The sequence below is a fragment of the Berghia stephanieae genome, chromosome 4 (genome assembly GCF_034508935.2).
Source record: "Berghia stephanieae isolate SIO BIC M18660-M18661 chromosome 4, UCSD_Bste_1.3, whole genome shotgun sequence".
Taxonomy (NCBI): Eukaryota; Metazoa; Mollusca; class Gastropoda; order Nudibranchia; family Aeolidiidae; genus Berghia; species Berghia stephanieae.
The window spans coordinates 24,956,212-24,980,829 of NC_088363.1; the positions used below are offsets into that span (position 1 = coordinate 24,956,212).

The 24,618-nt window shown below is 35.6% G+C and overlaps 1 protein-coding gene across 1 annotated transcript in view; it reads left to right on the forward strand.

The window, feature by feature from the left end:
- LOC144970290 (cleavage stimulation factor subunit 1-like) overlaps positions 1-19,600 on the forward strand; it is a 34,261-nt gene extending 14,661 nt beyond the window's left edge. The window contains exons 9-12 of the mRNA XM_078909778.1: positions 16,299-16,454; positions 16,731-16,875; positions 17,769-17,849; positions 18,558-19,600. Of these exons, the coding sequence (XP_078765904.1) occupies positions 16,299-16,454; positions 16,731-16,875; positions 17,769-17,849; positions 18,558-18,670 (495 nt within the window). The 3' untranslated portion in view covers positions 18,671-19,600. The remainder of the gene's footprint in view (positions 1-16,298; positions 16,455-16,730; positions 16,876-17,768; positions 17,850-18,557) is intronic.
- The last annotated feature ends 5,018 nt before the right edge of the window (positions 19,601-24,618 follow it).

Genomic DNA, 24,618 nt, shown 5'->3' on the forward strand with positions numbered 1-24,618 from the left:
GTCTGGTGGGTGGTGGGGGCATGGAGGGAGTGGTGGGTGGTGGGGGGGGTGGGGGGGGGGGGAGGGGGGGGGGGGGGGGGGGGAGGGTTGGGTGGGGGTGGGGGGGGGTGGATGTTGTTGGTGGTTTGTTGGGGGGGTGTTTGTTGTTTGTGTTTCGGGTTAGGGGGGTGTCTGGTTGGTTGGAGGTTGTGTTTTTCGGCGTTTGTTTTTTTTTTTGGTTCTTTTTTTTGGTGTTTTTGTTGATTTTTTTGTATGGTTTTGTTGTTGTTGGTTTATTTTTTGTTTTTATTGTTTTTTTTTTTTGGTTTGTTTTTGGTTTTTGTTTTTTTTTTGATGCTATTTTTTTTTTGTTTTGTTTGCTTTTGTTTTTTTGGTCAGTGGTGTTTACTTCTTCTTTTTTAATCATTTATTATTGCTGTTTGTTCAAATGTGTTTGTTTTTTGCCTGTGTTCTTGTAATATAAATCTGTCATGATCTCATTGTTATTGTTAGGTGTTTGTTTTGTGGGTTGTTTTTTGTTTTTTTTTATTTTATTTTTCTTTATGATTTTAGTAATACTCTCCCTTTTTCATCCTTATATCTCGCTGTTTTTTAAAAATTTAATTTGGTGTTTTTTTTTTTTTGGGGGGGTGGGGGGGGGGGGGGGGGTTTTTGGGGGTTTTTGGTTTTTTTTTGAGGTTTGGGGGGGCTTTTTGGTGTTTGGGGGGGGGGGGGGGTTGGGTTGGTTGGTTGTGTTTTGGTTGTTCTTTAGGGGGGGGTGGTTTGGGGTTTGGCGGGGCGGGGTGGGGTGTTGGGTTTTTTTAGGTGGTTTTTTTTTTTGGTTTTTTTTTGGTGGTTTTGGGTTTGGGGGTGGTTTTTTTTGGGGGTGTGGTTGGTTGGTTTTGGTGGGGTTTGTTGTGGTTGGGTTTGGTTTGGTTTTGTGGTTGGTGGTTGGGTTGGGGGGTTTGGGGGTTTTTTTGGGGGTTTTTTGTGTTGGGGTTTTTTATGGGGGGGTTGGGTTTTGGGGATTTTTTTTTTTTTGGGGTTTTTTTTGGGGGTGGTTTGGGGGTTTGGCTTTGGTTTTTTTGTTTGTGTTTGGGTTTGGGGGTTTTTTGTTTTGGTTTTTTAGGGGGGGGGGGTGGGTGGTTGGTGTTTGGGGGGGGGGGGTTTTTTTGTTTTGGTGTTGGGGTTTTGTTGGGTTTGGGGGTGGTTTGTGTTGGGGGTTTTTTTGCGGTGTTGTGGTTTCTTTTGGGGGGGGGGGGTTTTTGTTTTGTGGGTTTTTAGCGGGGGGGGTGGGGGTTTGGTTGGGGGGGTTTGGGGTTGGTTTTTTGGTTGGGGGGTTTGGGTTATTTTTTAGGGTTGCGGTTTGGTTTGGGTTTTGTTTTGGTTTTTTTTTTTTAATCCTGAAAGGGGATAAGTCCATCATTCCACAGGAATAATTGCCTTAAAATCGTGGTAAGAATCGTTGTTGTTCTGTATGAGATTAGATCTTTTTTTATACTATTTGTTTTTGGACAATAGATTGGTAATATTCTCTGTCTTGAATATCATTTTTGCAATGATTATGTCATTGCTCTCATGAATTTAAATTGTCATCTCCTTTGATTGCATTGTATCACGTTGGTTAACTGGATTTATGTGAGTTTGGCTCGCTTTTCCTTGCTTTCTTTTTTTTGTTTCCAGTTCGTCTTATGATGTGATCACATTCAGGGTTTTGTGTCAAGGTAATCACTATAGACCTACACAAGGATGCAATTTCAGCTGGTGTTAATGTTGGCCTGAAGATTTGAGGGATTTACTGTGTATTTTCGTTTTTAATGCTGGAGGTACTTGAGCATTGTGGCATAGGCCGTAGGGTCTATCTTTTGTACCTAGATGAATGTATGTTGTATCTGTGTTACATACCAAGCGGCTTTGCGGACTTGACACAAGTGACTGTTGGCTCGGTATGTTGCTACATGGACATAGGCCATGGTGGTAAATCGTGGGTGCGTTACAGTCGGCCGGTGGTTATAGTGTTTGTATTTATATGGCCTAAGATGTGTGGTAATGTAAATGTAAGGTGTAGTGGTGGCTGGGGATGGGTTTGTAGGGGTTTTGGGGGTTGTTGATAGGTGTATGATCGAGTTGGAAGTGATTGGCTAATGGTTGTTTGGTGTCATTGTGGTGTTCCAGTGCCCGTGATGAGAGATGTGGTGGAGAGGAGAGGGGGGTTGGTCAGAAAGAAGCAGTCGGGGGGGAAGTTGGGCTTATTTGTGGTGGGTGTGTGTTTGGGTGTGTGGGTGTGTGTGTTTCGTGTGATTTGTGAGATAGTGTGTGAGTGTGTGATTGTGTGTGTGTGTGAGTGAGTGGGTGTTGTGTGGGAGAGTGTGTGTGATTGGTGAGTGTAGTGTGTTAGTAGTGTGTGGGGTGTGTGTGTGGGTGTGTGTGTTTGAGTGTAGGGTGTGTGGTGTGTGTGAGAGTGAAGGTGTAGAGAGTTTTGTGCGGAGTGCTTTGAGATATGTTTTATTGTGTTATGTAGTTATTTATTTTTATATATATGTATATTGTTTTGGTGATTTTGAGTGTGATATTTCATTTAGATTTAGTGTGTTAAGTGTTATTTGATCTTATTTATATTGTGATATTTATTTTGTTTTTGTGTTTTTAGTTAGTGTTATTTGTTTTTTTATTGTAATTATTACCGGACTTGGGAGACGTGTGTGTAAACACTTTTATGTTCATGTGACAGTACCTGTACAATAGGAGACCAAAATCCGGTTGAGTCAACCACTACACCTATCCCCCTATGATTTGACACTCTAGACACTGTCATTTTCTATTGTTTGTTTATAAGGTTGATCAACCCCAACCGTCTTCAGGATATATTATTGTAAAGCTGAGTTAATTGATGTTATTTGATAATAAACCACTGTTTAGTAGGTTGATGCCTAATTTTTCAAGTTGGTAAAGAAGCGTGTCCGCCTGAAAAATGTACTATAGGGGGGGTGGTAAAACAGGTGTTGGCCTCGATTTATGCTCACTAGTGATGGCAATATTTCTTCCGAAATTTTATCTCTATTTTATAGAGCATTATATGGATTTTTTATAGTATGAAAACCTAATATAAAATTGTGTGTTGAAAGTAGATGAACTGAGGAAAGCATGAACAAGATATACGAATTAAAATATATTTTAGTAATACTGAGCTTAAGTATTCTTGGTACGGGATTCTTATCTGTGGTGACATGTTGACAAGCACAAATTTGTGTAAACTCTTTTTTTCGGTGATAAACGTATTGATGTGTAGTCAATTTTCGCGCTTGAAAGAGGCAAACTCGCGGCACTCACTTACTCACTCCGCAAGTCCCAGTAGTAGTGGGTATCAAGTTATCAGCTTTAATTCTTAGTTCAAAGTTCAGCTATCCACAACATTTATTGTGTAGCATGATTGATGCCTGATGCCAGGTTGAAGACCATCTCGACGTCGTTGAAATGGTAGCATTGCTGTTCATAGCAGGAGAATAGTCCAGATGCAGCTTTTTAATCCTCAGTCACAGGCGTTGCTGTGGCCATATCGATCTTTCGTAATTGATTTGGTCTAGAAGGTATAAGTTGACACGTTCTATGTCTGAAGAGATTTTTAAAGTGCACCAATACCTTTAAATGATATCTTGATCTACAAAAAGAGTCTTTTAAAATGAAACGCGGTGTTTCGATATTTTTCAAGAACCAAGGATTATCTGATAACACTGAAATACTGACTGTCAGAGAAGGAGTGGCCGTCACGGACGTCCCTCCTCTCTATAGCCGCAAGTATTGTTTCGTCTCTTGAGATGAGTTCCAATCTTAGATCGTCTATGCCATCGTGGGGAGTGGGTATGTTAAATTGATATGGAAAGGAATATTGTTGAGTCGCCGGTGATAATTTAAATGGTGATGTTTTTTGGCCTTTTTATTTCATCACTGTGGATTTAAGATTTTCAATGGCGTTTAGTCACTCACCATTCAAACACACACGTTTGTGGTTGTCACTTGTCAGTCAGTCTTTTGGTAGTGGAGTCAGATCATTCGGGAAACTTTGTAGACTGTAGATTAACACTAGTGAGTAAGGATCTGTCACGTTTACTATACTTTCGACTAATACACTAACTTACTTTAGTTTAGCGCTATCCAACTCAACATTCTAAGTTGTGTTTATTTTATATTTGGCACAAAACTTAGACTGGATTTTGAAAAGAATATAAAATAATTTTAAACTAAACCTGTCTTTGCATCATGCTTTATGCATCAGTATGACATTACCAAAAGCCATCACAAAATTCAATTTTTCTAGTTTTATGTGGAGAATTTCGCTATTTCTTTTGTAAACTAAGATCAGAGAGATTTGAACTTTAAAATTCCTGAAAAATGTTCTTGCTGTCAATCCAGACATCCCTTTGATGTGATTTATGATGTAGTGGTAAGAATGTTGTTGTAATTTGTATGAGGAATTGAATAACATTTAGGTACACAAGTTTGCCTTTTTTTTTTTTTTTGAGTCATGATGTGTAATACTATTACAGTCCAACTCCGGTTATTTGCAACTCGTTTAATCGCAACTTTCGGTGTCTAATCTCAATATTTTCCTAAGCAATGGAAATTAATTATTATAAAAGTCACTGGTTTATTGCAACAAACTTCGGTTTTTTAAAAAGTGGTAAGATTCAAGATATCAAACAGTTAATACATGTTTAAATTTCTTAATGGATGAAATAGTTGGAAGGTTGAAGATCGAGAGCGAGCAGGATTGATGTAGGCTACAGTTGTGTGTCTCCTACTCTGTTAGTGGTCGAAAAGAGGGCGGGGTCTCTGCTGTATGGGTTTTGTGACGTCAATCGGTGGCCATTAATAGAAGGAGGGGTGGGGCTGGTCATAATCTCTTGACAAACAGGTTATTAATGTCAAGTTAATTTAAAGGAGGACAGCGAGCGATATCCTTTGTTTTTAGGATTTAACAAACTTGTGCATTGTGACCATTCGAGTTTGGTGGTGAGCTGATTGTCTCTAATTAAGGTAATTCTCTTTATACTCTGACAAATGTTGAATTTGTGTAGTAAAAGATTGATTGAAACTCTCTTCCAAGTAATAAGATATCGGTATTGCATAATAGCTGCTTTTGGTTTTGACAAATCTACACGGGGCTGCCTTATGGTTTTTCTGTTTCAATCACAATTTGCTATATCTCTCTAAATATGTGGGTGGACTCAAGAATAAATTTTTAAAAAATCCTTTTCAGCACAAGATGGCATGATTTTTGTTAAGGTGTAGAGAAAAACTTGCACATGTTAGTCTTCATTTTTTTTTTTGGGGTTGTTTTTATTTTTATTTTTAGACTCCAACTCAGACCCTTTGAAAGTGATCAGAACAAAGTTTTTTTTCACATTTTCAGTTTGTGGTAAGTTTGGGTACATTAAAATAAAATCATAACATTTGTATAGGTTTTATCCAAAAATTGGCACCTTGCTCAAATGTTTCCCCCAAAATTTTGTGGGGGAAAAAAAACACATTGCCACAGGGGGAGACTGCAGTCTGTTAGGCGCACAAATTATTTCAGGACAAGGACAACCTGTTTTACACCATTTGAAAATCCATTTTTTTGTTTTTAAAAATTTTTTCTTTCAGGGGGACTTCGCCAACATAACCATTTTAAACCCCCTCGTTATTTTTGAAGTGATATTCTTTGGGATGGCCATCACATTTAAAAGTGGGTTTGTTTTTATTTGGAAAAAAAATGTGAAATGATGCGTTCCGGAAATTTTAAAATTTGCCTTCGGGGGGGGTTATACTTTTGATCTCGCATTGTCCAAATCTCTTGCATCTAATGTTTATCAAACTTTTTGTAAAATATATTGCAGTTTCAGGGGTTTGGAGTTCATATTGTTGCAATGACAAAAGTTATATGTCCAGAAACGGAGTGATATAAAAATTGGGGTTTTGGTGTTTGGGCAGGTGTAGGTTTTTAAAGAGTTTGGGTTTAAAACGTTTACTGAACCCTGGTTGGTGTTTCTATAAATTTTCCAAGCACAGTTGAAAAAATAATTAAATACTTAGACAATTTGTGCCTTTCTCCTCTTTTTATTATACTTGCCCTTTTTTAACCAGCTTAAATTTTTGAAATTGGATTATTAAACAATGGCCTTCAGGGTTATTGTAACAGAATAAATTTTTTGAAACTGCTTTTTTTCCACAAAAATACAAGGGGCGATTTGTTGCTGGGCTCAGTCTGTTCCTCTACGTACTCTGTGAGGTACCCAATGCTGAGTTTTAATCATGCTTTGGACCTAGTGCTCATTCCCAAACTCAGTCAGAGCTCACCCACTATCACAGAATGACCCGTTGCCAGTCCTGGGACCCAGGGGGTTTAAACCCGATGGGTTTTACATTGCAAACAAGTGTTGCTGCAATGGGGAGTCATTTTTTGCATTCTTCCCTTTGATATTTGGGGGTTTATTTTAATTTTCCCATTCCTTTTTTTAAAAAAAACTTCCTCCCCATCCTTTGGGTGCATTTGTGGGTTTTGGGATTTTCTGTTGGCAGTGGTCCGTCGCAAATACGCTAACCTTTCATACAAGCACAAATCAAAAAAAGATAGGGGGGGACACTTGATCTTAAAAAACCCCTTTTGTGGTGATATCAGTGAAAAAACCCGCTTATAAAATGTTTGGTTTATTTTTTTTTTGGGGGTTTTTTTGGGTTTTAAAGACTTAATTTTTTTGTATTTTAAGTGTTAAAAGGTTCTTTTTTACAACCCATCTATTTATTTTAAAAATGTTTCTTTGTATTTCATGTTTCTTAAGGCTTTTTTTTTACAGCAGCTGGGAAACTTTTAAAAGGGGGAAAAACAGAGTAGAAACTTTTTTTTTTAATCTTTTCAACCTAAAAAAGTATATGATGATTGGGGAATTTAAAGGGAAAGACATTTTCTTTTAATTTGTCGGTACTTAAAAAATTTTACTTTATAATGTCTGCTGTCTACAAAACCCTTTTGACTTCAGGTTAAATATTTTCTTTATTCTTAAATTCTTGGGTTTCCTTTCATGAACAACTGAGATCATTAAAATTCAGCTCACAACATGATGTGTTGTAGATTTGATGAAAACATATGTTCGAGTGTGAAGCAGTGGTCACGACTTGCTGATCGTTTTTACTATGCATTTATTTTCCTAACTTACCTGGTCAATTACAAGGCAAGACTCACAAATATTTTCTATCTGACAGTGTTGTTATTGACATTTTCCGCATATACTGTCAAATTTCATTCCATCCAAAATGATAAATCAGGATTATGTTGTCTGGGCCATCACAAGCATCGTTCAGGCAGTTGGGGGAAGTCTTTATGGAATTAATGAAGGCCGAAATGCTCAACCGAGTCTGGAGGACGTTTGATTGATGTCGGCGGTTTGTTCTGTTCAGCCGGTGATGTTTTTCTCACCCCCCAATGACAAAGAAGTCATTGTTTATGACTATGAACTATAGTCATATTTATTACCTTTTGTTACTATATTAATTGTTACTATTGCCGCTACTGTTATTATTTATTATTATTATTATTATTATTATTATTATTATTATTAGTATATTATGATATTGCCTTCATTGCATTCTATTACTATTATTGATTATAATTAATTTCGATTGTTGTAATAATTTATGTGAATTGATTTTGTCGATTGGCCAAGGGCCTACAATAATACTTAAATGAAATGTTAGTCTTTGGATAGACTTGGGTCTATTTTGATTGCTTTTCCGCCGGGGTCGAGTGAAGCATTTGGAGGTAAATTTTGTTGCTCAACGTAAAAAACAGACGCTTACCATTCCGTGATACTGATACCTCCCAAGGGGGGGTTTGGGGAAAAACCTAAAATTCTTTTGCATTCTGTCTGATTTTTCGCTGAAACAACAAAGGACAATTATTGTATTCAGATGAGACTTCAAATGTGTTACTATTCCCGATTTATGTTCATATTTTGATTATAATGAAGAGGGAACCCTGAACCCAGTGAAGTGGGTGGATTGATCTATTTATTTCTATTTCAAAAAAAAAATATGGCGTCTTTTTCACTGGATTTGTTATGTGGAAAGAGGTCTCCACAAATCTAACAAAACCTCTTCCAAAGGAATAGATGGTAGAAAAGTATATAACAAGAAGGAATTTGACAGTTTACTTGTCCAGGCCTTAAATATTTGGAATGCTATTCCTCTCTATCGCTGTCATGTAGCTGATGTGCATACGATCTGTCTATTGATTTATTTTCATAGTTCATAGCATGATGTGCTTTATTTTCTTCTTTTTTTTTTCCAGAGAAATGCAAAAACCCAAGGAGACCCTGTCCATACTGTGGACAGTTGCAAACAAAAACTCTCAAGGCATTTGAGAGGAAACACAAAGATGAGACAGAAGTTACAGAGGCCATGAAACAGCCTGTTAAAGGAAAGGGATAGAAAAAATGGGAATCTCAAGAAAAAGGGCATTTTTTATTCAAACACTAGAAACAATTCAATAGTTTGGGGTGAGAGAGCACAAGGGTCACATGAAGTTGTTATGTGTGCTGGCTGTAAGGGGTTTTACTCTGGACGAAGGGTTTATGAACACAAAAAGAAATGTAGTACTGAGCATGCTCTGTGTACTGGGTTTAAAATTTTATCCGTGGCTCCCAATGCAAGTAAAGAAATAAAGGAGAATATTCTTGACAAATTTCGGAATGATGAAGTGGGAAATTTGTGTCGATCAGACAAAGCTATAGTATTGTTAGGAACAAAATTGTGGAGTTAAAAGTTCAAAGAAGGAGAGAAAAGTTATAATGAGTGATTTACGCATCTTAGGAAATTTGATTTTTAAAAAACTAGGAAGAGAACAAATCAACCTTCTTTCTCTGGAGAGGAGTGGTGAAACGTTGTAACTTTAATGAAATATCGCAAACCATTTCTGAAATGACTTTGAAAGAGGATGGGACATTGAAAGCAGGCTTGAAGCTTTCAATTGGATTTATATTGAAAAAGTTAATTAATTTCTTAAAAGGGGAATATATAATGCAAAACAAAATGGAAGAATCCGCAGAGATAGATTTGTTCAAAGCTGTCCTGGATTATAATTGGGATAGTATTTTTTTTACAGCCAGAGTTCAATGTGAAGCAAAGAGAACAAATTTGAGAAAACCCAAAGAGATGCCATTAGAGAATGATATAAAGAAGCTACGGCAATTTATTACTGAAGAGATGGTCCGTATTTGTGAGGATGATTATCAATTATTTGATTCACATATGTTTGTTAGGCTTCGCAATGTCATCGTAGCTAGGCTTACAATGTTTAATGCGAGGAGAGGCGGGGGAACCCGCAAGGGATGTTGTTAAAAGACTGGAATGATGCAGATTCAGGTGTATGGGTTGATCCCCAGCTTGTACAAACATGTCACTGATCCCTGGAAAAAGCGTTTACTTGAGAAGTAATAAGCTGGCCTATCAGTCTGGAAAGGGAAGCAAGATGTGGTCCCTGTGTTGATACCCAATGAAAACAATTCAGCCTTTAAGGAAACTTGCACAGAGCGTAAAGCTGTTTATATTTCAGACAACCCATTTCTTTTTCCAAATACAGGAATATCCAAAGATCATGTAAGTGGTTACATTGCCATCAAATATGTCACTTCCTTAGTAAGGATTTAGAGAAAACCCCAGTTGTTAATAGCTGATAAATTCAGGCACCGAGCTTCGACATATTTGCCTTACTTGATGTCCCACAACACGAGAGAGATGTCTTCTAAAGACATATGGGACACAGTGAATCAATCAATCAAAACATTTATCAGTGTCCACTTGCAATACGAGAAAAAACAGAAGTTGGTCATTTTTTGGGTCAAATTGATAACTCAGCATCGGTCACTGGGGAAGGAAATTGTAACATTGAAACAAATGACTCTGTAGTGAATAGAGACTCAAATGCAAATTTTGGAACATCCATAGTAACAGCTGCAAATCAAGAAGAAATATTTGATGGTGAAGCAGGAGTGCCAAATCAGCTTACGTGTTCTTCAAAACAAACTGAACCCAAGAGGAATTCAAGCAAAAATCGGAGATACATGTCATGGTCAGATGAGGATACAGATAGGTCAAGTCATATTTTAAAAACTTTGTCGAAGATGTTTCAGCACATGGTTCAAGGGATCATTACCTAGAAAGTCTGAAATTATTCTGTTCTTAAAACACCACAGGGTATTTTCACAAAAAGGAATCCCTGAAGGTACACTAATTAGTTTGGTGAAGACAAAGATTTTTAATGAAAGAAATAAATATAGAAGGGAAAGAGCGTTTCAATCGGTGTAATGACAATCATGAATTTGATTTGTATTACATTCATTGTATTGTATAGTGTTATTGACATATTTTGGGGGTTTACAAAAAACGTTTTATCTTTATATAGTACAATCTGTTCATCATTGCAATATCCTTTTTTATATTATATGAACATTCATTTGCTCAGCTTGAGAGACAAATGCTTTGTAGAACCATAGCTGCCAACCGTTCTGTTAAAAACGGATTTGTTCCGTATTTGACTTCCTGAGTCCGTAGGTGCTTATTTTTAGTTCAAAATCCGTATTTTGTAATTTTTGACTAATTTGTGGTAAAAAAGCCATGTGAGCCTAATGAATTATTATTATTGATCCATTATTATTACTATTACTACTACTACTATTGTTGTTATTATTATTATCATTATTATTGGTGTCCAGTGAGAGCATAATCTCCATTTGTGTAGCTCTTTAATTTGAATTATGCCTCTATCATAAATGATTTTCAACAATTAAAAAAGTTCCATTCGTTTATATGACGCCTGTATTTTACTCAAACCTTTCATATGTATTGGAGATTTGCATAGGATATGGATGTTAGCCTCGATATACTTTGAATATTCTAAGACAGTATTGATACTTTCACTATTTGTTACAAATATTATTTTAATTAAGAATAAAATTAAATCCACCTTTTTGATTGGAAGGTATTCAATAAGAAAATCAATTGCTTATATTGATTAAAGATGACAATGATTATTTCCCTTTATTAATTTATGAAATATAAAATTTAATCCCTTTAAAAACATCTTCATCTGATTTTAATTTTTTTTTTTTCAAGCAAGCTTTTGTAACGGTTTAGGTTCAAGAAAAATAAGTATACTCCATTTTTAGGTGTGTTTATCTTGTCAAAGTAAAGAAGTAGGAATTCTCTAATATTTAGAGGTGCATTTTACTATAACTACTATTATAGTATACTACTTAAAGACCATTATGTTGCATGAAAGAAAACATATATGCAATCGTCTACTTTTATCTGAACTCACCTAATTTTTACCCCAAAACGCCCTCTCAAGTGATGTACCAGGTTGGTAGTTATGCATTTCTAACCATCTTAAGTTATTTCATTTATTTTACAATTGTGCTTCTTGTGTATTGGTCCTTATCAAAGTTGAGGCAGTTGAATTCTTTCTTTATATTGTCCGTTCTGAATTTTGATCTCATTGTGGAAAGCTCCCATAGCGGGCAGGGAGGTACACACTGTGTCTTCTATCCCCTTATATCTGTTTTCCAACATGCTTTCAGTCTTTGTCTTGGAATGAGATTACTTGTTTTTTTCCTGGCCCTCGCCGGAGTCCTAGCTGGGAGGGAAGCAGTCAAATGCATATTTATTGTTTTGGGAGATGATATTTTTTTTCCTTGTAAATCATCTCTCTGTTATGTATTATTACTATATTTGTTATTTTTTAATGTATAATGTAAGCATTTGAGTGTGTTCCTCTTTGTTGGATTTTGTTCTTGTGTCCGGATAAGACTTATAGGTGATCTCGCGGGTGGTTTGGATGGGAGCATCACCCTTGAATCATATACCTATGATGTTCGCATGGGTGTACGATCCGATAGTGATGTCGTTTCTTTCTTCTCTTTACTAGCCTATCCTGCTTCTTTGGTTTGTGATTGTATTTTTGACAGGGGATATTTTTTTTTCTGTAAATCTTCTGCCTGTTTGTTCTTGGTTATTTATAATTTAGCTTATGATATCTTTAGGTTATGATTTTGATTTACATTTGTACTATTTTTGTTAGATTGCTTGTTTTTTTTTGTTTCAGCGGTCTCTCATATAACCTCAATTGTGTTGGAAGAGACCTAAAGCAACAAACAAACAATAGGTGATCTCAAACTAAGTACATTGGTGATACGCTCTTGGAATCTACATCTGATCCCTATTTGTTCCCAGTTCCCCTATGTCTTACTTTCTCTTGGATGCTTCAACTGTAATTCTAGAACTTTTTACTATCCAATTTTCTTCCTTTTTACTGGCGCTGATATAACCTAAATGTGTTGCAAGCGCCGTAAAACCCTTAAAAACAAAACAACAATCATTGTGGAAAGTGTCATTTTAACGATTCAAATGTGCTGGTACTAAACCCGATAATTGAGCAACATTTGGACTAGCCTCTGTCATCTCAAACTTGTTAGTGTTAGTAATAGTAATTAAAAAGGCTGACTTTTATATGTTGCGATTCGATGAAGGGGGGGGGGGGGGCGGGGCGGGCTTCGGCACACATCGCCCCTCATCCCGGGCAAAATGAGCGTTCCTTATTTTATTTTTGAAAAGTTGGCAGCTATGTAGAACTATCTGAAAGAATCAGATATGGCAGAATAAAAAGTCTTTCTACTAACCCTAACTTAATTGGCCAATGTAGCTTTATGTTCAGCATTTTCTAGATACCTAATGTAAAATTTCACTATTCTTTTTATGATAATTTTAAGAGTTGCAATCTTTAGAGGTGACTGTCAAGAAATGACACCTCTGTGCATTTAATTTCATTCTTTCTTTATCCCCTCATCCTTAATCAGAATAATAATAATTAATAATGAAAAAAAATGCAGCAACGACAGCTTAGAACGGCATAAAGTGCTTAAGAATTATTTTTTTTGCATTAAACTTTATTCAAACGATTTTCAACACTTTTGCTTCACAGTTTATGCTTTTTAACAAATGCAATTAAGCAACTTACCAGCAACAACATATTGGTTTGTTATCATTTGAGGGTTTTATCAGTAAAACTGTTTCTATCCTTTTATGTTGCACTGTACACATAGCAAACTTCATGCTTTATTTGGTGACCAAAGACTTATGTGATACAGTGGATGAATGTTTGTGATGGCTTTTGGAACTGAAATAAACCTGCAATATGATTTGTAGACTTCTATCGTTATGTATCATTTTTCGGTCAAATGTAAATGTAATTTTACACGAGCTTGATGTATCATAAAACCCACAATGAGCTCAACGTGCAGCTGGTAGTACATTTATATGGACACGAACAACGTTGTTACAATTCAGTAACGTACTCCAATTAACACAAGTGAGACTGTAAATGAGACTTTTACAATGACTCTGCATCGCCACAAATATGGATTCGAACCCTGGCAACTCGGGCATCAGACAAACTGTCTACCACGAAACCAAAGCAAGCATTGTGCAAGTTGAAGTGAATGAGATGTTGATTGAAGCCGTTCATTGTGTCCATCAGATCTGCTGTCCTATCCATCCAACTCCATTCACTGGGTGGGGTTCCCGACTTCCCATAATGGGCAGGGACGTACTCGTTGCGTCTTCTATCCCCCTATGTCTGTTTTCCAACTTGTTTTCTGTCTTTGTCTCGGGATGGATTACTTGGTTTTGTCCAGGACCTGGCTGGGAGGGAAACAGTCAAATGTATAGTTCGAGTTTTGGGAGATTATATTTTTCCCTTGTAAATCATCTGTCTGTTATGCTCTTTATTGTTTTGTTTACATATTATTTATGCTTTGTAAACATTTGAGTGTATCCCTCTTTGTTGGGACCTGTGCTTGTGTCTGAATGAGACGTTTAGGTGATCTCAAACTAAGTACTTTGATAGTGGGCTCTTGGAATCTACTGTTTCCTATTTGAAACAAATCCCCTTTGCCTTACTTTTTCTTGGGTGCTCTAATTGTAGTTCCAGAACTTTTTACTATCCCATTTTCTTCCTTTTTACTGGCGCTGATATGACCTTAATGTGTTGCAAGCGCCGTAAAACCCTTAAAAACAAAACAAAACAAACCAAGTCCATTCAGTGGTATACAACAACAACAAATAAACTCCTCTGCCTGGTCCCTTCTATCTCTGATCTTAACCTGGGTCGTCAGGTTTCTAAAGGGGTCGGGGACTGCAAAAACAATTGCGCACGGAGCAACTGGGAATATTTTTTGCCGTGTTTGAGTCCCAGGTTATTTCCCTGAGCGCCCCTTCTGAGGGATGGACCTTCCCAGGAGTTAGTAAATGCGTTGCTCGGCCACTTCACTCTACGCACACTGGGATAAGCTTCGACACTATGGCCATGAAGCTCTTAATCTTAAGGACTTACTTTATTTTAGACAATTTGGTGGTAGCTCACTTGAAAATGCACTCTTAGGTATACACATATATAAACATATACTGGGCTCCCTAAAAGGGTTTTTTAATGTGGTCTCCCTAAAAACATGTTTTTACCAAATGTCTCCTTAAAGCTACAGAAACACTTAGTAAAACATTAGGGGGACCGAGTAATTTTCTATATACCATTGTGATCATCAAGCATCAGAATTGTGTTCATAAATCATTGTAGGGAATCAAACTATACTCATTTGAACAAAGATTGAACAGTTTAATCAATTTGAACAAGACATATGCTTGGTCCTCCAATTGGTGCATTTCACAGTGGTCACCTTAATAGTGGATTGATACTTATATATATATATATATATTTTTTTTTTTATATATATATATATATATTATTTAAAATATTTACCACAATAATAATAATAATTCGCTCCATTACTACATGTCGAGCACTTTTCGTACCATATTTGTATCAAACACGATTCATATATATATATATATATATATATATATATATATATATATATATATATATATATATATATATATATATTTATATATATATATTTTTTTATATATATATATATATATATATATATATATATATATTATATATATATATATACATATATATATATATATATATATATATATATATATATATATATATTATATATATATATATATATATATTTATATATATATATATATTATATATATATATATATTTATATATATATTATATTTATATATATATTTTTTTTTTTTTTTTTTTAATATATATATATATTATGGTACAAAACAAAAGTTACATTTATTGTGAGACAAACAGGAAAAATATAATTTTTAAGTTAAAGACATGCCCGAATGTATTCTTCAATTTTGCAAAATGTAAAAGAATGAGCCGTGAAGTGAATAAGAGTTGGGGACTGGGGACATTCAGAAGGATCAGTGACCTGAATTATCATATTTTATGCACACGTGTGCAATCATGTTCATTGCACACATGTGCATAAAATATGATTAATGGAGTGCTGCAAAGTCCAATTTTTGCAGCATGTCATATAAACGTTGTCAATTCCCACGATCAACAAATTTTCAAGCTCTGTGCATCACTAATTGACATAGACAAAGCAGCAGGTTTTATTGCCAATTAGAGATAACGTTTTCCATAATCAAATGATTGGAAGCTAGGTGAAGTAATCTTGTCAAAGTTTAATAAAAAATAGATTAGAGGGAACGCTCAACTTGACAAAAATGGTAAAGAAATTCAGTAAATGTCACTTTGCTTGCTTGGAAGAACAGTGTGGGGTGAGAGTATTAAGAGGGAAGAATAGGATCTGAGACATTATATAGTGGAATGCTACATAAGAGAAGAACGGCTATTTCAATTATATTGAGCAGGGATCGTACATTAAAATGTGTAGGAAGTGCATTTTAGAATTTTTAGAATGGGTGAATAGAATGATCATATCCAGAATCTTTCAAAACGGGCAAAAGTTAGAAATTTTACTTTTAAAACTGATTAATACATACCCAGCATTGTAACAAATATGTATATCATTGCTTAAACAAAGTCTGCATAATGGTAAATTGGCAGAATAGTATGTTTTAACTGAAACAAAAATTTTGTTTTCCTTCCTTCATTTTTTGTTGTTTTTTTTTTCACAAATTTCCTCTAGAATTTTATTTTTATCAATGGAAAAAAAAATTACACTTTCCTTTTTTTTTTTTCAATATTTCTTTTGACCATGTCAACCAGAGTTTATTCTAAGTCTCTGTTTATCAAGCCATTGAGTAGATTGTGCACCACTACAGATCATGATGATAACAATAACATGGATAGCGAACAATTTTGATTTCTCTTTTCCCTCATCCATCCTCAGGTCAAGTGGAGTCCCAACGCTAACATGTTTGCCTCAAGTTCCACGGATGGGTCAATCAAGATTTGGGATGGGGTCAGCAATAAGTGTGTAAATACCTTCCTCAATGCACATGATGGCAAAGAAGTCACTTCTATATCATTTTCGAGAAACTCAAAGGTATTTTCATCTTTTCTATATTTACTTTTAAATAAGATAAAGAAATGATCAAGATTTTTAGTTATGGGATTGGTAAAATAAAACTACAATTTAATTTAATTATTTTGGGGTTTTTAACGGTTTTTGTCTATTTGTTTGTTTTTAGTTTTTATTTTATTTTTTGTTTGTTTTGTTGTTTTTATTTGTTTTTTAATAAGGTTAATATCTAATGCTCAAGAATTGTGTTCTGAGACCATTCTTTTTCTGAACTACAATTTTCTTTTTAACCTTTTCTAGTATGTTTTATCTGGAGGAAGAAATTCTCTTGTCAAATTATGGGAACTGTCTACAAATCGTTGTTTGATAGTCTATACGGGTGCTGGTGCCACTGGAGCGATGGAACACAGCACAGTGGCATGCTTCAATCATACAGAAGATTATGGTAGGTTGTGTGTTAATCATGTCAAAATGTTGTTTATAAGGATAAATACGGAATCCATAATCAAAATAAGAATCTTATATCATTTTTTAAATTGGTTTTGTTTTGTGCTACACTTTTTTATAACCAATAATTTTTCAGATTTTTTTCTGCCATTCTCATCTTCATCACATGTTGGTTTCAATGTTTCAGTGTTTTTGTGCTAGACAATTTTCATGTTAATCTCTGAATCCAAAAATAAAATACCGAAAAGTGCAAGAGAAGGTAATTATGCTTGCATTGTGGACGCCTTAGGAATAATACTTCAATCCTCATCGTTACAGATGCAAGGATGTCCTTTCAAAATTCAATTAATTGACCTCGGATCTAGAGAGACTTCCGATTCAACAAGAAATTATATTTTTATCATAAAAGAATTAATTAGCGTTAGTCGTGATACTGTTTATTCATTGAAACTATCAAGTACTGATTCTTGGGCATGTCATTTTTGTGATATTGAAGCCAACTTCAATAAGAAACTGAAAGTTCTAGTACAAGGAATATCTATGGGCAGTTTGGTAGCAATGTCTGGTGTTGCAGCTTTGCCAACCCTCCCGATTTTATCTGGAAATTCCTGATATTTTTTCTCATTCGCGAATTCCTTAACTTCCACTTGTTTTCCTGATTTTTTATATCATTTTAGTATTCCAGGACTACCATCATCATTACCAACCACAACAACATTATCATAATCATCATTATAATCACATCTACATTAAATTCCCAAATTTGCCCAAACATTTTCGAGAAAAAAATTTTAAACTGAAAGTTGGCAAGTCTATATATGTGTACTGTTTTATTGATATTGTTGTTCCCAAATTTTGAAGAGGTGTGTTTTTTTGTTTTTTTTTTCTAAGTTTTATTTCCAGATGAAAAGACGCTAAGTCTTTGTTCCTGGGATTCTCGGAATGCAGAGCGCCAGAAATTGTTGTCACTAGGTGAGTTTTTTATTTTTTTATAATTAGCTATTTACAAATGTGAGATGGGAAAGTGAATTTGGCATTGTCCTGCAACTTAGACAAATCTGGGTTCAAGCTCCTATTTCACTCATATTTCTACTTTTTCCATCTGGGAATGCCACAGCAACATAAATGAGTGTCACAGAATTGGCTCAAAGAAAGTAGAGATATCCATGCCTTTGAGACGATAAGCAATTATTGGCTATGGCATATTAGGTAAATGATAAAACAAATAAGATTTCCACAATTGTCTCAAAGATTTTCAAACATATTTTTAACTTTTCAGAGCAAAGAAAGTTCATTGACCTCAAATATTATAATTGTGACAGTCCTGTTTTTTGTTGTTTTTTTTTTTGTTTTGTTTTTTTTTTTTTATTTTATGTGTCAGAAATCAAAATCCATTTGTTTAAAAGCAACGTACAAGGAGGGGAGAGAACGCTTCTATTAAGCCATTGTTATATTGGCATTGCATTTTCCTTGTCTAATTTTTTTCTCTCTTTAACATTCTTTGGGTAACTTGTTACCCAGATGCAGGGAGCAGATGTAGAATAGATATTTTTCACTTTGAAAGTTTTTGCATAATAATGTGGCAAAACATTGTGAAAATGACCTGCTGTAGCAATGGTTAAAAATTGTTCTGTGCATCACAGTCTGTGATCTTTCATATTTGATATTTCTTCCTTACAGGCCACAACAATGTCGTTCAATATATGGTCCATTCTCCAACTGGTCCTGCCTTTGTCTCATGCAGCGATGACTTCAGAGCAAGGTTCTGGTACAGAAAGGCTAGCACAGACTGAGAGGGTCCTTTTAATTATTTTAGACAATTTTTATTTTTAATTTAACCGATGACCACAGAACAGTTTATTAAAATTACTGGGAAATGGAGATAATGAACTGTGACGTATGGAATAAATAAAATAAAAAGTCAGTAAGTTTTGGGGGTTTTCATGCTGAGTTTAAACAGTGATACATATGGCATCAGTTGCACCATCCCTTATTTTTATGTGTATCATTAGTTTCTCACTTGCACTTTGGTCACGGCTTAGCCCCATTCCCTAAAGAAGGACCAACACATATTGTTGTATCGTATTTAAGACAAATTTTGTAGGTCAGAGAGAAACTTATTAAAAATATTAATTGAATATATATTGCTGACCGTTACAATAAATCATGTGTAATGGGTTTTTTAATGCCAGTATTGATCTTTTATTGTTTCTTGAGTTGATTTATTTTTTTATCCTCCAAGTCAATACTTGATGTTAAACAGGAGGTGGTGGCCCTAATTTTGGGAACTCTTATACTTATACCAGCAATTGTTTTAGGTAATAAACAACCTGTGGAACAATTTATCCAACAAAAGTAATAATCGTTTTGTTTTTGCATTCATAAGTGTAGTATATTGGATTTGGCACCAATAGGCCAATCTGGTGCCGTTGGTCAATCTGGCATGTTTATGTAATTCTGGCGGTTCCCTTTCGACTGGCTAGTTACTTGTTCCTAGAGTTTAGCAATCAGTTGATGCTTAAATGCGATGTTTACTTTCATTTAATAAAGTTCTAGTTATACAGAAGATTGCCTTCCATGATTATTACTTTCTGCAAACATAACATTAAGGTGTTGATAATATCATTCTGAAATTTGCAGGTATTTACAGAATATCAGATACAAGGCTGAAGAAAGTAAATTATTTAAGTCACTAATTGTGATTTTGAGTTTAGCGAAAAGGTTTCACAAAAATGACTGTTTCAGACATAGACCTAAACCCTCTGACAATAAACATAGTGTAATGCAAAGTGATTTCTTTTTTCATTCCTATTTTCATTGTTTCTTTCTTGTTTTGTTTGTTTTGTTTTTGTTACAACTTGGAGTTGATATTTTTACCTTTTCACTGATATTTTTATTATACCCGCTTCTGGTAGCATCTTACTTCCCTCTAATTTTTTGGTTTGGTTTAGGGTGATCACTTCTTAACTTTGTCTCTCTCTCTCTCTCTCTCTCTCTCTCTCTCTCTCTCTCTCTCTCTCTCTCTCTCTCTCTCTCTCTCTCTCTCTCTCTCTCTCTCTCCTCTCTCTCTCTCTCTCTCTCTCTCTCTCTCTCTCTCCTCTCTCTCTCTCTCTCTCTCTCTCTCTCCTCTCTCTCTCTCTCTCTCTCTCTCTCTCTCCTCTCTCTCTCTCTCTCTCCTCTCTCTCTCTCTCTCTCTCTCTCTCTCTCTCTCTCTCTCTCTCTCTCTCTCTCTCTCTCTCTCTCTCTCTCTCTCTCTCTCTCTCTCTCTCTCTCTCTCTCTCTCTCTCTCTCTCTCTCTCTCTCTCTCTCTCTCTCTCTCTCTCTCTCTCTCTCTCTCTCTCTCTCTCCTCTCTCTCTCTCTCTCTCTCTCTCTCTCTCTCTCTCTCTCTCTCTCTCTCTCTCTCTCTCTCTCTCTCTCTCTCTCTCTCTCTCTCTCTCTCTCTCTCTCTCTCTCTCTCTCTCTCTCTCTCTCTCTCTCTCTCTCTCTCTCTCTCTCTCTCTCTCTCTCTCTCTCTCTCTCTCTCTCTCCTCTCTCTCTCTCTCTCTCTCTCTCTCTCTCTCTCTCTCTCTCTCTCTCTCTCTCTCTCTCTCTCTCTCTCTCTCTCTCTCTCTCTCTCTCTCTTTTGTTATTTTTTCTTTTCTGAACGTTCTTCTTTGTTTTACTTTTATTATTTGGAGGAGGTTGGTTAATTGAATTATTTTTTTACCCATTTATGTATTTGTCTCATTCATGAACAATAGATGTATGAAATGGGCAGGGATGAAAAGATTTTTTTTATATCGTGTCATCACATTATATCCTTACCTTCAGGAAGTTTATGACTCTTCATTGTATGATATGACATTTTTGTTGTCATTTTTTTTTTTTGTATGATTCAAATAAATTGTAAAAATACATTACAATTTACATCAAACAAACATGTCTGTGTTATTGTTTATTTCTATAAGATTCAGTATGTGATTGATGAAGTTAATTTTGAATCTGAAACTATGATTTACTTCAGTCAAAAAGATTTTTCTTGTTAAAAACAAATAAGTGATATAAATATGTATGTTATTTTTATCAAATAGAAATAGTATTTTCCTTCATTGCGTTCGAGAGCTCAACAGACCTCCTATGCATTATTTTAGATAGAGCGATCTTATGAATATAGAAGCTGACTGGACATATATAACACCCATGGGTCAGAAGTTTATTTATTATTAATTAAAATGCTGTACTTATAAAATTATGTTAAAATGTTATTCTCCCCCAAACGACCCTTAAAATAACATGTACAGTAGTATTACTTTAAACCAAAATTTTGGGGACCTTCTAAACCATTTCGGTTTAAAGCAAGTTCCCGTTTTGCGATGTTTTTCAAGGGTAGAAAATATTTATGGAATTTGCTCATTTAATCGTATCATGGGTTGTTTCCCCTTAAATGAAGTTGTTGAATAAATGCCGTCTTGGTAGCCATATTTTTTTTTTTTTTTGTGTATTTTTTAAAATGTTTTTGGGGGTTTTGTTTTTCCATTCAAAGTTGAAAGAGTTGAGTTCGGGATGCCATGTTTTTTACATATCACTGTCTTGCTCAACTGATTTTCATCGACTTCACATAGTATTTTGATTTTAAACTCCCATGAGTAAGCCTGCATGATTCTACACCCCCACCTCCCCTTCTTTCTTCCCTTTTCGCCTGGCAGTCACCCGTTGTCTTCCTTTTCCATTCTGTGCAATTGTGGTGTTGGCTAAGCCCAAGTGCAGTGATTGAAGTGTTTGCCTACCCCTCACCCTCATCTTCTTATACTTACGCTCTTTGTTTGATATCGCCAGGCATTATTTTGTGTGGCCACCTTCCCGAATTTTTGAAGAAAAATAGAGAATAAGGGAAGCTAAGGTGCTTCATATAATATAATTAATCTGAAGATTTTTTTTTAATTCGTCAATGTCCCACCGTATCTTTTGGTGGTGGCTGTGCATCGCCACAAAGGAAATTTTTCCAGCGAAAAAATAGAAGCGGCCTAAAAAAAACATCGACATAATAATATGTCCAAGAATTTATATAAACACGCGAAAAGATATTCCGGACAATCATGCCCAGTCCAACAGCAATGGACATTTTACCGTCAAACAGCTTCGTGGACGTGCACATGCAAACGATAGTACTGACAAGTTTACAGTCAAGAAAAAAAAGCCTTTTTCCATCACTGAAATACCATTTCTTTGACCATGAAATGGGCATTAAGGTTGATCACATAACATTGATCAAGACCATTGCCACTATCCATATCAAGATGCGACTGCTAAAAGCGGCCAAATGGTTCCATCAAAGGAAAACATGTACTGTGGGGCCGGGCATCAAAGAGGATAAAATCAAATAGATCATTCTCTTCAGCTGTCAATAGACCTCACAAAATCACTAAATAGGAACCATAATCATAATTGCTGTCGGACATAAATATCATTGATAATTGTGCTTTTTATTTGTAGTAAACATACATGTAGTTGTAATCGTTTTCTGTATGAGGAATAATGTCTTTTGTTTCCCAGTGTTTTTACTTTAGCTATAATTGTTGACATGACTAGGAGGCCAATACCAAAAAAAAACAGAGAGGGGGAGGGAGGGAGAGAAAGATGGGGGGGGGGGGGGGGAGAGCGAGAAAGATAGAGAGAAGGAGGAAGAGAGATATGGAAAGGGGGGGGGGAGAGGGAAGAAAGAAAGAGGGGGGGGGGAGATAGAGAAAGAAAGAGTAAGAGAAGAAAAAAAGAAAGAGAGAGAGGGGACATATTGGTAGGATAAGTCTGTTTATCAGCGCACCTGAACTAAACGAATGAGGGTCTTGGAGCTAATGGCGAGCTTCCCCAGTGTGTGATACGATCTATCTGTTACTATTTATAAATCTATGGTTGCCACAGAAAGAGAGAGAGAGAGAGACTGCATAGACTGAAATAAGCATCAGGGCTCTGATTCATGGAGCGGGACTATGGTAGTCTCAGACTATAGCAAAGTCTGAGACTTTGGGAAGTCCGAGACTACGGAAAGTAAGCTATTCATGGAGTCAGACTTTGTCACTGACTATCAAGTCTCTGACTACGCTTGCGAAGTCTCAGACAACAGAGGTCAATCTATTTTTAACTGGGGATTCCTCGGAAACGTACCACAATACGTCATAGAAATGTGTTACTTTTCCAGCTGCGCATGCGTCATACGAAGTTGCACAGAAATCATATCTACTATTTCTTCTTCGTGTTTGTTTTGATTGTTTTCTTTTTTTTTTTTTTTTTTTTTTGTTTTGTTGTTGTTTTTTCCCCACAAATAAAAATAGTGTGAGACAAGTTTAGGGGTGTAAAAATTGTTTGAGAATGTGTGTGTGTGTAATGTTTTTAGTAAATATAAATAACGATGGCACTTAAATGATTCTTATCCACGGTGTAGTATTGTTCTAAGTAGAGAGCGGTGGGCGCTGCCTGAAGCATGGGGTCCCGAAAATACTAACGAAAGAGTGATGATGGAGAGGAATCGGTGGAAACAATACAAAAAATGGGCGTTTCGGGTACAAACCCTTCGTCGCCACAACAATAAACAAATAAACGTTGAAAACAAATAAGATGAAATGCAGTATAAATTGCATCGTCTGTACTCAACGATGGTTGGAGTGTGAACGAATCGTTAGCGCGGTGTGATAGAAATGATAAGGCCAGTGAGAGACGTGCAATTTCTAGAAAATAATGGACGATAAAAGACATAAAAGAAATGTAATAGTAGTCGTAGAAGTAGTAGTAGTAGTAGTAGTAGTAGTAGTAGTAATAGTAATGGTAGTAGTTTTAATACTAGTATTAGTATTAATAGTAGTAGTACTAGAAGTAGTAGTAGTAGCAGTAGTAGTAGTAGTAGTAGTTGTTGTTGTTGTTGTTGTTGTTGTTGTTGTAGAAGTTTTAGTAGTAGTCGCAGCAGTAGTAGTAGAAGTAGTAGTAGTGGTAGTAGTAGTTGTAGTAGTAGTAGGAGTAATGATAATAGTGAAAGTAGCAGCAGCAGCAGCAGTAGTAGTAGTAGTAGTAGTAGTAGTAGTTGTTGTTGTAGTAGTAGTAGTGGGAGGAGGAGGAGGAAGTTACTATGAAACTGTGTGTTGGGGGGGGGGGGGAGGAGGAGGAGTCCCTGCAGAGTGTTTTGAATGGGCAAGATGAGGAGGGTTGTGCGATTGTCGAATCTTCGAGAAAAGTAAAGAAAAGAAAATAAACAAAACCAATAAATAAATAAATAAATAAAAATAAATATAAAATCAAAAACTGTCGGGTATTCTTGTTCTAACCGCTGTACAATTACTTCCCCCAGCGTAGATGACATATGATCTTGGGGTCTGATTCACGGAGCGGGACTACGACGATAGTCCTAGACTAAATCCGTTGTCTCAAACTAAAAGGCGTTGTAAGATATTCATGAAGCCGGACTACGCGAAGTCTCAGACTAAACGAGGGACTAAACGGGTGAAATTTACACCCGCGATTTAGCAGGTGTAAATATCGTAGTCTGAGACTAAATTTCAAAATCATAATATGTGCTATACGCTGGTGGGAGTAATTGTACTGCGATTAGAACAAGGCTACCCGACAGTTTTTGATTTTATTTTTATTTATTTATTTATTTATTTTTATTTATTTTTTTTTTTTTTTTTGGTTTTGTTTTATTTTATTTTATTTTCTCGAAGATTCAACAATCGCACATACACTCCTCATCTTGTCCATTCCAAACACTTTCCA